The sequence below is a fragment of the Nipponia nippon genome, unplaced genomic scaffold (assembly GCF_047370975.1).
Source record: "Nipponia nippon isolate SJK-2023a ecotype South Korea unplaced genomic scaffold, ASM4737097v1 scaffold_6, whole genome shotgun sequence".
NCBI classification, from domain to species: domain Eukaryota; kingdom Metazoa; phylum Chordata; class Aves; order Pelecaniformes; family Threskiornithidae; genus Nipponia; species Nipponia nippon.
The window spans coordinates 43,375,148-43,389,072 of NW_028262380.1; the positions used below are offsets into that span (position 1 = coordinate 43,375,148).

The window sequence follows — 13,925 nt, forward strand, 5'->3', positions numbered from 1 at the left end:
TTAACTTGGGGTACGAGGTGCCAACACGGCTGTGGAAAAGTTCCAGCAGCTTCGCCCCCACCTGGAGGTGCCGGCGGCACAGCGCGGCTCCTGCGGCGCCATGAGGGGGGCGACGAAGGTGGCCCGTGCGACCGGCGGGTCCCGCCGGCGTTCCCGGCGGCGGGCGGGCCACGGAGGAGGCAGGAGCGCCGAGGCCGAGGCTGCCCAGTGATGCTCACCTCGGCACAGGCAGCTGGGCAGCAGAGAGCCCCTCCCGCCGCCTCCCGCAGGCCCTTAGCCCCGGCGCTGCGGCGCCGCTGCTGGCGGCGCGCGCGGAGGGGCCCGGGGGCGGGGCGCGGAGAGGCCTGGGGGCGGGGCGGGGCGAGGCGAGGGGCGGGGCGAGGCGAGGGGCGGGCGGAGCGCGCGGCGCGGGGCGGACGGCTGCAGACGGCGGCGCGTGCGGGGAGGGAGCGGGCCGCCTTTCCGGCCGCGGCGAGGAGCGCGGTTGCGGGGCGCGCAGCAAGGTGACGGGCTGGGCAGCCTCCCCTTCCCCCGCGCCTCTGCCCCCGCTTTTTTTCCGAGCGCTCCGCGTTGGGCTCCCTTTCCCGCTGCCCCTTCCGCACCCCTTGCCCCTTTCGGGTGGGCGAGGCGGCCCGCTGCGGGCGGTTGTCCCGGTCCCCCACTGGCTGCCCCCGGCTGGGGTTCGGCTCTGGTGTGGGTAACCCCCCTCCTCCTGTCTCCTCTCGCCCAGATGCTCAAGGTAGCAGCCTTCGTCTGCGTGTGTGCAGCGACCTGGTGCAGCCCGGCGCTGGCGGCGGCGGCGGCCGGGGGCAGACCGGACAGCGGCAATTTTCTGGACGATAAACAATGGCTCACGACCATCTCCCAGTACGACAAGGAGGTCGGGCAGTGGAACAAATTCCGAGACGTAAGTTCAACCCTTCCACCCTGCCTGCCGGCAGCCGCGCCCGGCCCGCTCCCCCGGCGGGCGGTCTGGTTCCGTTGGCTGAGGGCGTCCCTTGGGCAGCCGGTGCTGGGGCGCAGCATCAACTTTACCCCTTCTCCCCAGATTTTAATTTTTATTTTAATTCCCGGCGGCGCCTCGGCAGGAGGAGGGAGGTCCCACCGGGCTGTTCCCGGTGCGCTGCCGCCGCTGAGCGGCGAGGACCGCCCGGTGTGCCCCGAGCCGTGCTGGGCGCCCAGCCCGCACCTTCGGGGCCCAACGGCCGGGCCGCGGGAGCCGCTTCCCGCCCTGCGGGTCGCCAGCCGTTAAGAGGTGGCGGTGGAGGGGGAGTTGCGTTTGTCCTTCCTCCTCCCCACCCCGCAGCGGGAGCGGCGGTGGAAGCGGCGGTTGCGGGAAGGGCTGCGGTGGGGGCGCGCGCGGCGGCCGTTGGGCGCCGCTCCCCGCCGAAGCGGGGGCGAAGCCGGCCCGGGGTGGGGGGTGGGTGCGGGCGGGCACGGGGCTCGCCCCGTTGCCGCTGTGGGAGCGCCGCCTGGGGAAGAGCCCCCGGCCACCTGGGAGCGTGCGCCGGGCGGGACTGCCCGGTCTCACCTTGCCGCTGTCAGAAGTGCGGAGAGGGCGGGCTGGGGGAGAGGGGGCTGCGCGCACAGCCCGAGGAGGCTTTGTGGGAGGTGTTGGAGCGCGGACGGTGGCAGGGAGGTCCGCTAAATAAGGCGGTAAGTTGTATAAATGGTGCGCCCGGAGTGCCGTGCAGGCAGTACGTGAACACCAGACCCAGTCTGACCCGAATCTCATCAGTTACGAAACCTGCTACTGTAAGGTGGCTCTCGTCCTCCAGAGTGCTTCACTTTTGCACTTAGTTCGCTCTCTGATGGTTGCGAGTTGAGTAAAACCCAATCGATTTTCAAAAGTCCTTCACATTTCTTTCAATGAAAAACATTTTTCTTGATCTTCCAGTATCCTGCATTCTTTGATGCCGCTTTTAAAAATCTGAATTCCAAGCATGCAAAACAATTTTCTATTTAGCTTTACTGTATTGCTTACTGGATTTCTTTGATTTGGTGTAAAGCAGTGATTTGGTTTGCAACTTCAGAGTCAACAGGTTTCTCATGCTACAGCTTGTTGGTGACTGTGGTTTGCTATAATGAACTGAAGTAAATGTCTCTGAGAAGTCTCTTATTTTTCTGAGCGCTGTAGTGTACTTGTGATGCATGTGTTTTCTAGCTTTATGTATATGTTGCATGTGGGATGTAAACTTGGCTATTTATGTTAAGTAACTAGGAAAGAAGAGCTACTGTTAAAGAGTTGTGGGAGAAGTTATTTCCCCAATCATTTCTATTAAACAGCATAATTTTAGTGTTTGAGAACACTCAAATTAGTATCCAGCTATTTTTTGCTTGCTTTGAATATCTTAAAAACTTACACTCGTGAAAAAAACCTGTTCCGTGTACTGTGCTTTGGGACCTGTGATTTCGGGGAAAAAAATACGCAGTGCTATATAAATGTTTTAGCATGAAAGGCTGCTGCTAGCAAACTCTAAAATAAGTACATCAGTTATGTTTTATAATTGGGCAAAGTCATTTACGTAAGGACTACCCTGCAAGGCTGAAGAAGCTAAGTGCTCTCTAATGCCCGTCTCCTGGGTGCCCACTGACATACACTGTAATATTGGATATTAGCCAGATAATTTATTCTGTGACAAGTAGGTGTCCACAAGGGTTTTAAGAGTGACTGCTTTGAGGAAGTACTGCATACTGATTCTTCTGAGGCAATTCACAAATACGCTGTCTTATTTATTTTTACACTGTTTGCGTTTTATAAGGCTGGTACTTCAGTGAGGAATATGCTTTTATTTCTTGTGCAGAATGCCTATATCCCATTGATTGGTACTTCATCTGGAATATTTATGGATGGTCCTAATACTTCACAAGGCTCTCCCTTTAAAGCATGGATGTTTTTCAGTAATTCATAAGATATAACTGTAAAAAAATAAAAAATTGAGTTTTTCTACCTGCACAAGAATGCGTTAGAAAAATATCTTGTAAGAAACACTGATCAATTATCATCCTTGAATATAACAATAGGGGAGAAGTTTTATTAACATCCTACAGTTCTATATAATTAGTAAATTTACTTGTATGACTGTAATTTATTGGTTTTGAAATTGTGATTAGCAATTTAATTAGTGATTCAAATGTTGCCTCCTGGTAAGGAGCAGCACAGCTGCATTTTAAACATATGTAGGGGTAACTGTCTTGCAGAGTTAAAATCAAAATAAAGGTATGCAAGGCCTGTGTTTGTAATTTAATTCTCTGGTCAGAAAGTAGCATATTTTTTGCAGGCTTTAAATACCCTACAGATGTAAGGGTAAGATGGAATTCTGGTGTGAAAAGAAGTATTTAAAGGCTTAACTTAAGACTTAACTGACAGGACTGATTAATGTGGAAGATAATGACCCTGACTTCTGGCTCATTGGCTCCATTTCTTATAGTTCTAGATCACAGTGAGAAAGAACATAGTCATTCAGAAAGGGAGCCCTTACAAAACCTAATAAACCAGGATGTGATCTTTTATTAAAAAAAAAAAACAAAACCAAAACCAAACCCAAAACAAAACACAAAAAACAACAAAAAAACAAAAAAACCCAAACAAACAAACAGCAAAAAAACAAACCCAGAGCTCCAAACTTAACTCTCTTAACATCCTCTAAAATGTCAGATTTGTCAGTAAACGTTATTATTAACACAAAAATACTAGCTAAGATCTTTTCAGTGCTTTGTACAGGCAAAACCGTAACTGACTTTTCAATTCTCTTGAAAGATCTTGACCATTCTGACAAATCTCTTGAAAATAATGAAGTAGGTCTAGGCAAGAACTGTGCCTTAATGTGCAACAGTGGCAAGCTAGGTGCGTATTAGAGGCTATCTTACATCTTTGTCTTGTGCAAAAATTGATAATGGGATCTTTTGTAAATAGGAGACTTTCCATCTTAAAGATGGAGAGAGGGAAGTCTAATCTTCAGATGTCAAATATCAACTCCCTCAACCTGTATGTGTGAGTCAAACATTTTGGGTTATATACAAGGACATGTTTACTTTTTGCCTGTAGTAGCTGGGGAAGAAGAGTTTTTAACCTAATCTTAGTGCTGCTGCAGTCCAGTTGCTGAGTAGCTGCAGCTCTTATGTCTGTCACTGAAATAAGTCTCAGGGTTGATGTGTTTATTAAGGTTTTTCAAGTTGCCTGGTTAGGCTGCTTCAGCAGCCAATGGTGTTGCGATGCTGGGATGTCCTAGCCCATGTGTACATATCCTTTATTTATTTCATGCTTGGGAATTGAGGTTCTTTAGTAGATGCTAAGTTAGGGGAATCTTCTGTGTTCATATTTTGTTATATTTATAGTGCTTTGTGCTAATGGTCTTGTCTATGATGGTTGCACCAGACGTTTGATAAAAATGTATATATAAACCACAGTTTGTCTAAGATGAAGATTATTCCTTTTAAAAAATGTAATCGGGTAATGGCATTACATTTATGCTCTCCTACTTAGAACATCCTAAATCTTATGTATCAAACCTTCATTACTCATAATGCTGTAAATCTGTGGATAAAAAAAAGTAGGAATAATTCTTTATTCTCTTTATGACTTGATTCCAAATAATGGTATTATTTTTAATCCTAGAACAAAGCATAATCGCTTTGTCATTTATAATCACTTTGTCTTTTTATGTGGTCTTTACAGCCAGTTGGACAAAATTTCACACAACCGTAATTGTCTGTTGTATCACTATCTGAAAGCCTTTTAGAAACTTTAATTTTTATTTATGTAGAATTCCCTGAAGCAGCATTCTTTAGAGTAACTCATTTTAGCCATTGATATTTGCAAACAGTGTCCTGTCCATTTGTGTTCATTAAAAGAGACTGTATAATAAATGTATTTTATATGGTAAATTTTACTTGGCACTTAAGGAGAGTTATTTATGATGTCACTTGCTTGTTATTGATTTTTACTTTTTCTTCTCAAAGAGATCATAATTTAAGCAATTTCTGTATTTGCAAATTTAAGATGCATCAGGAAGTGAAAGATACTTGTATATAAATAAATTCCGCAGAATTCAACTACACCATAGCATTGTTATGAAATATGATCAGTTTGATCAATGTGATCAGTTGCATCATGCCACAGTGTTACTATCATCCTACCATATTAATATAGTTATCAAAGGTAAAGAAGGTGGAACAAAATTCAAGTAACAGACCTTAAAACCTGTCAGCTATGAAGGGGAAGTTTGCACTAGTAATACTGCCTTTTACTCTGCTTCACTATGAAGTGTTCTCACATTGACCATCAAATATATTGCCTTCTAAAACATTCGGCAAGTTTGGGCAGCTCATGTTGGCCTCCCAAATGGATCTTTTGAAGATACTTAAAGAATGTGTTTTTTCAACATTAGTGAAATCTAAATGTCTGTGTTTGGAAAGGAGACGAATCAAATACTATGTCTCCACACCAATGCCAGCATTAGTTATTCTTTTGTCTGCTTGGAGGTTTAAGGCTTCTCAAAAACTAACACACACCATGCTCCCCCCTGCCCACCAATTAAGTTCCCCACCAACTATACACCTGGTGTTTCTTCACTGTTGTGAGCAGAACATCTCTGCACAACTGTACATCCACACAACTGCATCTCTGTACTGCTTAAGAAAGCCAAAGGCTGGTTTTATGGGTCAGGGTTAATAAAACATACCTCTTCCTTATCAGTGGGTAGGGCAGCTCTTTTATTACATACATATGTTTTGATAGAAAGTTATGATTATGACATCAGGAAAAAATGGAATTGCAGAACAGGAAAAATGAACTTCTTCATTGTGTTGTCCTAGGCCTAAGTTAAAGCAAGAACTTGCTAATAAGTTAAAGTTACTTTTCCAGTTAGGGCATTGAATCTGTTTTCCACATGCCAGTTTGTTACTTGAAACTTGTTATTGGCTATTCTAAAGTGGGATCAGTCTTTTTCTTTTTTTCATGACTTATTTTGTATGATCCTAGTTTTATTAATATGGTGAAGGAGGAAAAATTTTGAAATCTGGGAGATCTGACAAAGAATGAGTATTCTGTACCTACATCTATAATTCCTACCTTTGAAATGAAACTAATAAAGTAAGACTTGACCACTGTTTTTTAAACTGTGAAATATAGGTAAATGTTAGGAATTTGCATTGATTTTAATTAATGAAGGAGATTTAAGAAGAATTGTTCAGCACTTCTAAACCGAACATGGCACATTACAATGGGAAGGAGTAATGGAAATCTTAAATTTTAATTTCTTCTGTATTGTAGAAAAAGACTTCTGATTTTTATATGTGCTTTTATTTTGTTCTCAAGTATGCATTCCTTTTTTCTTTCACCTGATTACTTTTCCTCTGGTCTGTTTTTGCTGCTTGTTTCTACTGACAGGTATTTTTTTGTCTGCAAAGGCAGTCTCCTAATCTCAAACTATTGTTAACATCGAACTCTTAACTGTCTCTTGGAAGGCATTAACTTGGAAGCTCTTTATATAGCTAGCGTTTAGGAGTTAAGTAAACTGTAATGTACTTTTCCTTAGATTGCCCTCATAATCTAAAGTAAAGCTGATAACATTGTTTCATCTTATCTTTATCTCCTTTCTCCGAAGAATAATCTTTATTTTATTTGCTGTAGGTTGTTTAGTGGATATGGATACCCAGTCTCCTCTTGTCTTACCATTAAATCTTATCGGGATTGACTCTAGCCATCTGTGCTTATTATAGTGTAGTATAAATAGCTTTGTAATACACTAATACATGGTAACAGTAACAGAAGCCACATAGGCTGTCTTGGTTTTACAGTCAGAAACGAAAGATGTCTGGAGCAAGAGATATATTATAAGGGGAAGCTGAATGTAGAAAACAATGAAATATGAGCAGAACTAGAATATCTATGTTTTTAGACTAATACCATCAATTTTTTTTTTTGTCTCCTCCATCTCTGTTACTTCATAATCATTGAAGCATTTGAAGTAACTAGCTGCAGAAAGGAGAGATGATAGTTTGGCTTAATATGTTTGCAAGTCTTGGCCAGTTTTCAAGCTTAACTCTTTCCTTTAAATAGACAGTTAAGTTTAAATAGTTGTGTGTCGTGTCTGTGATGTCCTGTCGTGTCATTCCCCACCCCCCAAGATATGCTGAATGAAATAAGGGAATCTTTGAACAGTTGGTTATTTTTTTGGCACCTAGCTTTAGAGCAACTCCTAAGTTTTCAAGCAGAAGGAAGCTTTTATTTGAACCAAGGGATTTCTATATTTTTCTTATCAGTACATGAAAAGTACTTGTCAGTAAAATAGCTTCAGTTTTGCTTTGTGGATATTTTTCTAATGCAGACCTTTTTAAAAGTTGTGACATTGATTTTGCAGTGGTGTTTTTCCTATTGTGTATTTTTCTTAATCTGACATATTTGAATATATTAGTAATCATGGATGAACAGCTTCTTTTTCTGCATCTGGTGTTAAGTCTCACTTGGACTATGCTCAATGCTAAAAATCTGCCTTGTTTGCCTTAGAAACAAATATTATGGATGCAATGGTAGTAAATGCTAACATACTGCACTGTATTAAGTTCTTGTAATTTTCATATTTCTTTAATTTCTGAAAGAGATAAGTTTGTGGCTAGTAATAGCCCCCAGGTAGGTCCCAGTTGACTGGAGGTTAGCAAATGTGATGCCCACCTACAAGAAGGGCCAGAAGGAGGATCCAGGGAACTACAGGCCTGTAAGTCTGACCTCGGTGCCAGGGAAGGTTATGGAGCAGATCATCCTGAGTGCTGTCATGTGGCACATAGAGGACAACCAGGGGATCAGGCCCAGTCAGCATGGGTTTATGAAAGGCAGGTCATGCTTGACCAATCTGATCTCCTTCTATGAAAAGGTGATCTGCTTAGTGGACGAGGGAAAGGCTGTGGATGTTGTCTACCTGGACTTTAGTGAAGCCTTTGACACTGTTTCCCACAGCATTCTCCTGAAAAACTGGCTGCTCATGGCTCGGACGGGCGTACTCTTTGCTGGGTAAAAAACTGTCTGGATGGCTGGGCCCAGAGAGTTGTGGTGAATGGAGTGAAATCCAGTTGGTGGCCGGTCACAAGTGGTGTTCCCCAGGGCTCAGTACTGGGGCCAGTCCTGTTTAATATCTTGATCAATGATGTGGATGAGGGGATTGAGTGCACCCTCAATAAGTTTGCAGACGACACCAAGTTGGGTGGGAGTGTTGATCTGCTGGAGGGTAGGAAGGCCCTACAAAGGGATCTGGACAGGCTGGATTGATGGGCTGAGGCCACCTGTATGAGGTTCAACAAGGCTCAGGGCCGGGTCCTGCACTTGGGTCACAACAACCCCGTGCAACGCTACAGGCTGGGGGAGGAGTGGCTGGAGAGCTGCCCGGTGGAAAAGGGCCTGGGGGTGCTGGTCGACAGCTGGCTGAACATGAGTCAGCAGTGTGCCCAGGTGGCCAAGAGGGCCAATGGCATCCTGGCTTGTATCAGGAATAGTGTGGCCAGCAGGACTAGGGAGGTGACAGTGCCCCTGTACTCAGCACTGGTGAGGCCACACCTCGAGTGCTGTGTTCCCTTTTGGGCTCCTCAGTACAAGAGGGACATTGAGGTGCTGGAGTGTGTCCAAAGAAGCGCAAGGAAGCTGGTGCAGGGTCTAGAGCACAAGTCTTGTGAGGAGCGGCTGAGCGTACTGGGGTTGTTCAGCCTGGAGAAGAGGAGGCTGAGGGGAGACCTTATCACTCTCTACAACTACCTGAAAGGAGGTTGTAGTGAGGTGGGGGTTGGTCTCTTCTCCCTAGTAACAAGTGATAGGACAAGAGGAAATGGCCTCAAGCTGCGCCAGGGGAGGTTTAGGTTAGATGTTAGGAAAAACTTCTTCACTGAAAGGGTGGTCAAGCATTGGACCAGGCTGCCCAGGGAAGTGGTTGAGTCTCCATCCCTGGAGGTATTTAAAGAACAGATAGGTACGGTGCTTGAAGACGTGGTATAGATGGACTTGGCAGTGCTAGGTTAACGGTTGGACTCGATGATCTTAAGGGTCTTTTCCAACCTTGACGATTCTATGATTCTATGTCACGTCATTTCACACTGATAGATTACAGTAGTGAAAATTACTGTAGGAATTAATGATTTACCTAAGAAAGGTGGTACAGTGTGAGGTAGCAATGTTGGACAGGGTGCAAGGGGAGCCAGTATGAAATTCTAACCCATGACAAAGCTTTCACGTTAGAATGAGGATGTGATTTCACTGCTGTTGCTATCTTCACAAGTGACTGCTTTAAGAGAACACAATAAGAGAATGGCTTTAAAAGATGTAAATCATCCAAACTTCTTGGTATTTTGCCACTTCCAGAGAATATTATCTTAATGTGTTGTTATTAAAGTCTATCCAGTGCTTGACATTTTTCTGCTGAAAATTCTGATGAACTAGTTTTTTATTTTCTCAAGTAATGTGTAATCATTGGCTCAAAGGAGACTGTCAGTTCACAGCTTGTTCAGCATCTCTCTAAAGAAGTCTGCAAGTCATCAAGTAATTTTATGTAGTGACTTACACTGGGGCCTGCATACAGCTGAAAACAAACTCCTTTGACATTTTTGAGCTTGCATCAATGATGAAATTCATTCCAGTTGTTAAATCTGAGTAGCATAGCAATGAGAAGTACAGAACTTACTCCTCAGTATATGCTTCTGAGTATGGAAAATGACGTGTGTTTTAACAGCTATTTATTAAAATAGAGGAAGTTATTAATATGAAGACACTGGCATATATATTTAGTGTGATGCATGTATCTTTAAGGATTTGGTGGTGGTTGTGTTGGTGACTGAAACATCACTTTAGCAGAAAAACCCCAACAATGATTCTTACAAGCAGAATCAATTGGCTGGTATGTAAAGCAGCAATGCCAGGAATCCATTGTATAAAGTGCCCTTCCAGCCTTTTGCAGAAGAATAAGTTAACCAGTTTGGTCAGATCTAGGAAGCCCATGTTAAACTCTGGGAACTCTTTGTATTCATACAGTTTAGGGCCAAAATAGACCATTGGATTTGATAATATGCTTGCCTGTATATAGTGGCTCATTAACTTTTATCCTGACAGATTGTATTGAACCCAAAAATTCTAGTTGGGCAAAAGCATTTTAGTTTTCAGGAGGCTGTACTGGGTGCTACTGGCACAGATTAAGATAAAGATTTGATCTCTAAGGCCTGCAATGTGAGGGAATTAATTAGCTGCAATATTCCCCAATGATCTAGGCAGCAAACTTAGGCTGTTTTGCAGCAGAATAAGGAAGAATACCATTTAAGTTAATAGTAATCTGATCTGGGAGTGTTTCCTTCTTTGGCCCAAATATGACAATGACTATGACTGGTTCTTGATTAATCTTTCTTATACTAATTTGCCGTTTAAAAGGAATTCTATTCAGCCACCTTCACAGCATTTTCTTGTGTGTATTGTCAGTAACTGTGGCCAGTTACTTTTATGTGAAAAATCACAAATGATGTTTGAATACAAGCTAATTCAAATCCGAAGGAAGTTGGAGAAATGGTTTCTGAATTTCCATTAAGATATTCACCGAGATGTATATTCATTGTCTTAATCTGGAGTGTAAGTGTTTAAATATACTAAGGATTAGGTAGGCAGTCTTGTTTCTAACACCTGAGAATGAAAAGCACGAACATGAAGAGCTCAGTAGGTTCATACATTCCAAAGCCAGCAAAGGGCTATTGGATTGCTCACCATACTGCAAATAGTGTGCAATACTTCTTACGTGAACTGGATTATAGCACACTAAGTGCATATCTATTTCTCTAAATCTTAATAAATCTAGCATTTCCCTCCTAAACTGTTAAGCTGTTTAATTTTTCATCCATGTGCTTATTTTATTTTAAAGTTGAGTGTATCTAACGTTACTCAGAAATTCTTGGTAGGCAGTTACAAGGTCCTGTTTTGGTGAACTATGGTACTTGGGGCATGAACGGACAGAATTTCTTTATACTAGTAAGAAAAAGACTCAGTTATGTTAGGAAAACAGGCATTTGGTTTTACCTGTAATATGATATTCATGGGCTCCTCGAAAGAAAATATCCTTTCAAAGAATGCAGGGATGTATGGCTGAAACTTCATTGGAGTTACTGTAAGTAACACCTTAACGAAGGTAAGTGTAACATGATGATGAATCATGGGATTTTGCTCTGAGATCTGCAGGTGTAGTCTCATAAAGATAGAGAAGGAGGGATATGCAGAAGTATGCTTAACTATGTAGTTTTGTACTGCAGATTAAACTAATACAGGTGTATAAAACCGCAAAACATTTCAGTGTTCTTCACTAGGACTGAATGTGTATTTATAAACTGGATTCTACACAGCCTTAATCATCAGGGACCTCTGTGACTGGTTTGGACAAAAGCTACCGGACATTTCTGTCTTTGCTTACTTTTTACATATGCTGAATGTTTACAGTTCCTCTTTTTTTTTTTTTTTTTTTTCCTTTCCTGCATAAAAATGATAGTTTCTTAGGGCATATGAAACTCTCTTTTTCCCTCCAAGTTTTCTACATTTGGATTGTAGCATAGCTTCTGTAAGTTGAAGACGAGTAACATTTTTTCCTCAGAAGGTTTTAAAGTACTAATGTTACGAAGTATTTGATGTTCAGCACATTGAAAAGTTGAGCTCTTGTGTTTTTTATAATAAATATGAATGTGTGCCACATGCATGTGAGAGTGCATGCACACACACATGCACAGGCTAACTGGTATCTCAGGTCAATAACAATTTAAAAAGTTTTTTCTGTGTCCATCCCTCATGCTGGGGAGCAAAATACCTCACAATATTGGAAGTATTTCATTGGTCCAACCTCATTATGTCTGCAGATCTTATCTTACCATCAGAGTTTGATGTCACATTGATTGCAGATAATTTTTGGATATATACTGAGTGACATGGATTTAACAATGCTTGTGGTGTGCAGAAAAAAATTTTAATTCTGAATTTATCTCTCAAATATGCGAGGCAGTTGTCTACAATAGTTTCAGTTCATTGACTGGAGGAAATACCTAATTTTTTACATGCCTTTAAGTATGACATAAGAACAAGACGAGTATGACTACAAATGTCTAGAGATTTAAAAAAAAAAAAAGTTTGTGTTGAACTCCAGTTTCCCCAAGAAAGGTAGGAGAAGGTATCAAAAATATTTCAGTAAAAATTGTGAAATTATTCTGTGAAGCAAAACTGAAGTTAGAATCTAACAGTGCTTCTCTGGTTGTAAAATGTAATAGTATTTTAGATAGTTTACATTTTAAAAGAATCTTTCTTATCAAACTGATATTCCTTTAGTTTGAAAGTAAGGGAATCTAGAATTTTTTTACAAAATGTTGTAATGCGACTTTCCAGCCCAGTTTGGGTGTAATTGGACTATTCAACAGCATGAATGTTAGGAAACTTTTTTCTTCAAATGCTGCAAGTTACTGTCAAACAACAATAATAATAAAAAAAGTTCATCTTAGTATCTGTATAATACTTTTTTTCCCCCCCACAGATAGTTCTGCTTTTTAATCTTTATTCTAATGCAGATAAAGGTTAGTAATTTGCACATGCTTAATTCCCACATACACAGGTCCTACTCTTGTTTGGTTTTATCAGAGAGAAAATTTTTTACTGAATAAATGTACTAGTTGAAGCTAAAATTTCTATAGCTGTAAAATTATCCACATTGTTTATAAAACTGATTTAAAATATATCAGTGTTCCTCATTTACTTATACTGCATCAAAACAAAATTAAGCTTGAAAATCAAGTAGATGTATTTTCAGATTTGACAACTAAATTTTTCAGTTGCTTAACTTAGTTAGCTTTAGCCAAACAGCTTGCTCATTAGACCAAAAAATCTGCCAAGAGTAATCAAGCATAGGGATGAAACAAAAGACATTGTGATTTGCTGTTTTATGCTTGGCATTTATCAAGAGAAGTGCTTGATTGAAGGAAAAGGAAGGAAAAAAGAAAAGAAAAAAAATCTTCATAATGCTGAATTAATTACTATCATAAAATTTGAAAAACCTCATTGTTGTGTAGTCAACTAGCTCTGTAATGCCTGAATTGTTACAGGAATTTTTTCAAGTAATGTATTTTTAAGGAGTTTTGCAGGAAGTGAAGCACTTCTGTTGAAGTTCTGTGTGGTTTTTTTTTTTTTTGCCTTTATCAAATCTTCATTGTGGATTTCACTGGGATAATGTTGTATTAGACTGGATCTCAATCCAGTTTGTGTGGAATCTTTCCTTGTCTGGTTGAGGTCACTGAGAATATGTTCACTGATGTTTGTGAGAGGTGGACTAAATCTTTAATTATGCCAGTCTACTTATTTAAAATCATTATTTGAACTTTAAGTCTACAAAACAGACCTCTGAATGTATTTTGCATCTTTGAAAAATGGAAAGAAAGCAAACTTGAACTGGAGAACAAACTAATTCATCCCTGAAATAACTTCTTTTCATTAGAAAATCCTATCTAGTGGTCTGAAGTAGAATACATATGAAGATTGTTTTGTGGGGTTTTTTCCTTCTTTTTTTTTTTTTTCTTTTTGCTTTATTATGTATAAGGGAATTCTTAATTCGTTGCTACTTCTTGAAGCACAATGAAAACGTTGTTTCTTTATTTTCTTAGGCTACTGGATTTGATTGGGGATTTTATTTCTCTTTTAAAATGAATTATTTTCCTGAATAAGTTGTTACTTGTTTTTTATTCTGTACACTACCCCCCCCCCCCCCCCGATTTGTGAGGTGAGGGTATAAAACAATCTTTCAGTTTCACTGACCTGAATCAAAATATTTCATTTTGGCTAATTCATCTGAGAGAGTTTCTGTTTGTGTATTTATAGTCTGTGTCCAATTCATTTGCTGCATTGCTTCATGGAGTTGTAGGTAGGTGCCTCTGTGCTGCCT

At 41.3% G+C, this 13,925-nt stretch overlaps 1 protein-coding gene across 1 annotated transcript in view; it reads left to right on the forward strand.

Annotated features, from left to right (window-relative positions):
• Nucleotides 1-404: 404 nt before the first annotated feature.
• Nucleotides 405-13,925, forward strand: part of SPOCK3 (SPARC (osteonectin), cwcv and kazal like domains proteoglycan 3) — a 220,730-nt gene continuing 207,209 nt past the window's right edge. The window contains exons 1-2 of the mRNA XM_087736142.1: nt 405-503; nt 731-907. Of these exons, the coding sequence (XP_087592268.1) occupies nt 731-907 (177 nt within the window). The 5' untranslated portion in view covers nt 405-503. The remainder of the gene's footprint in view (nt 504-730; nt 908-13,925) is intronic.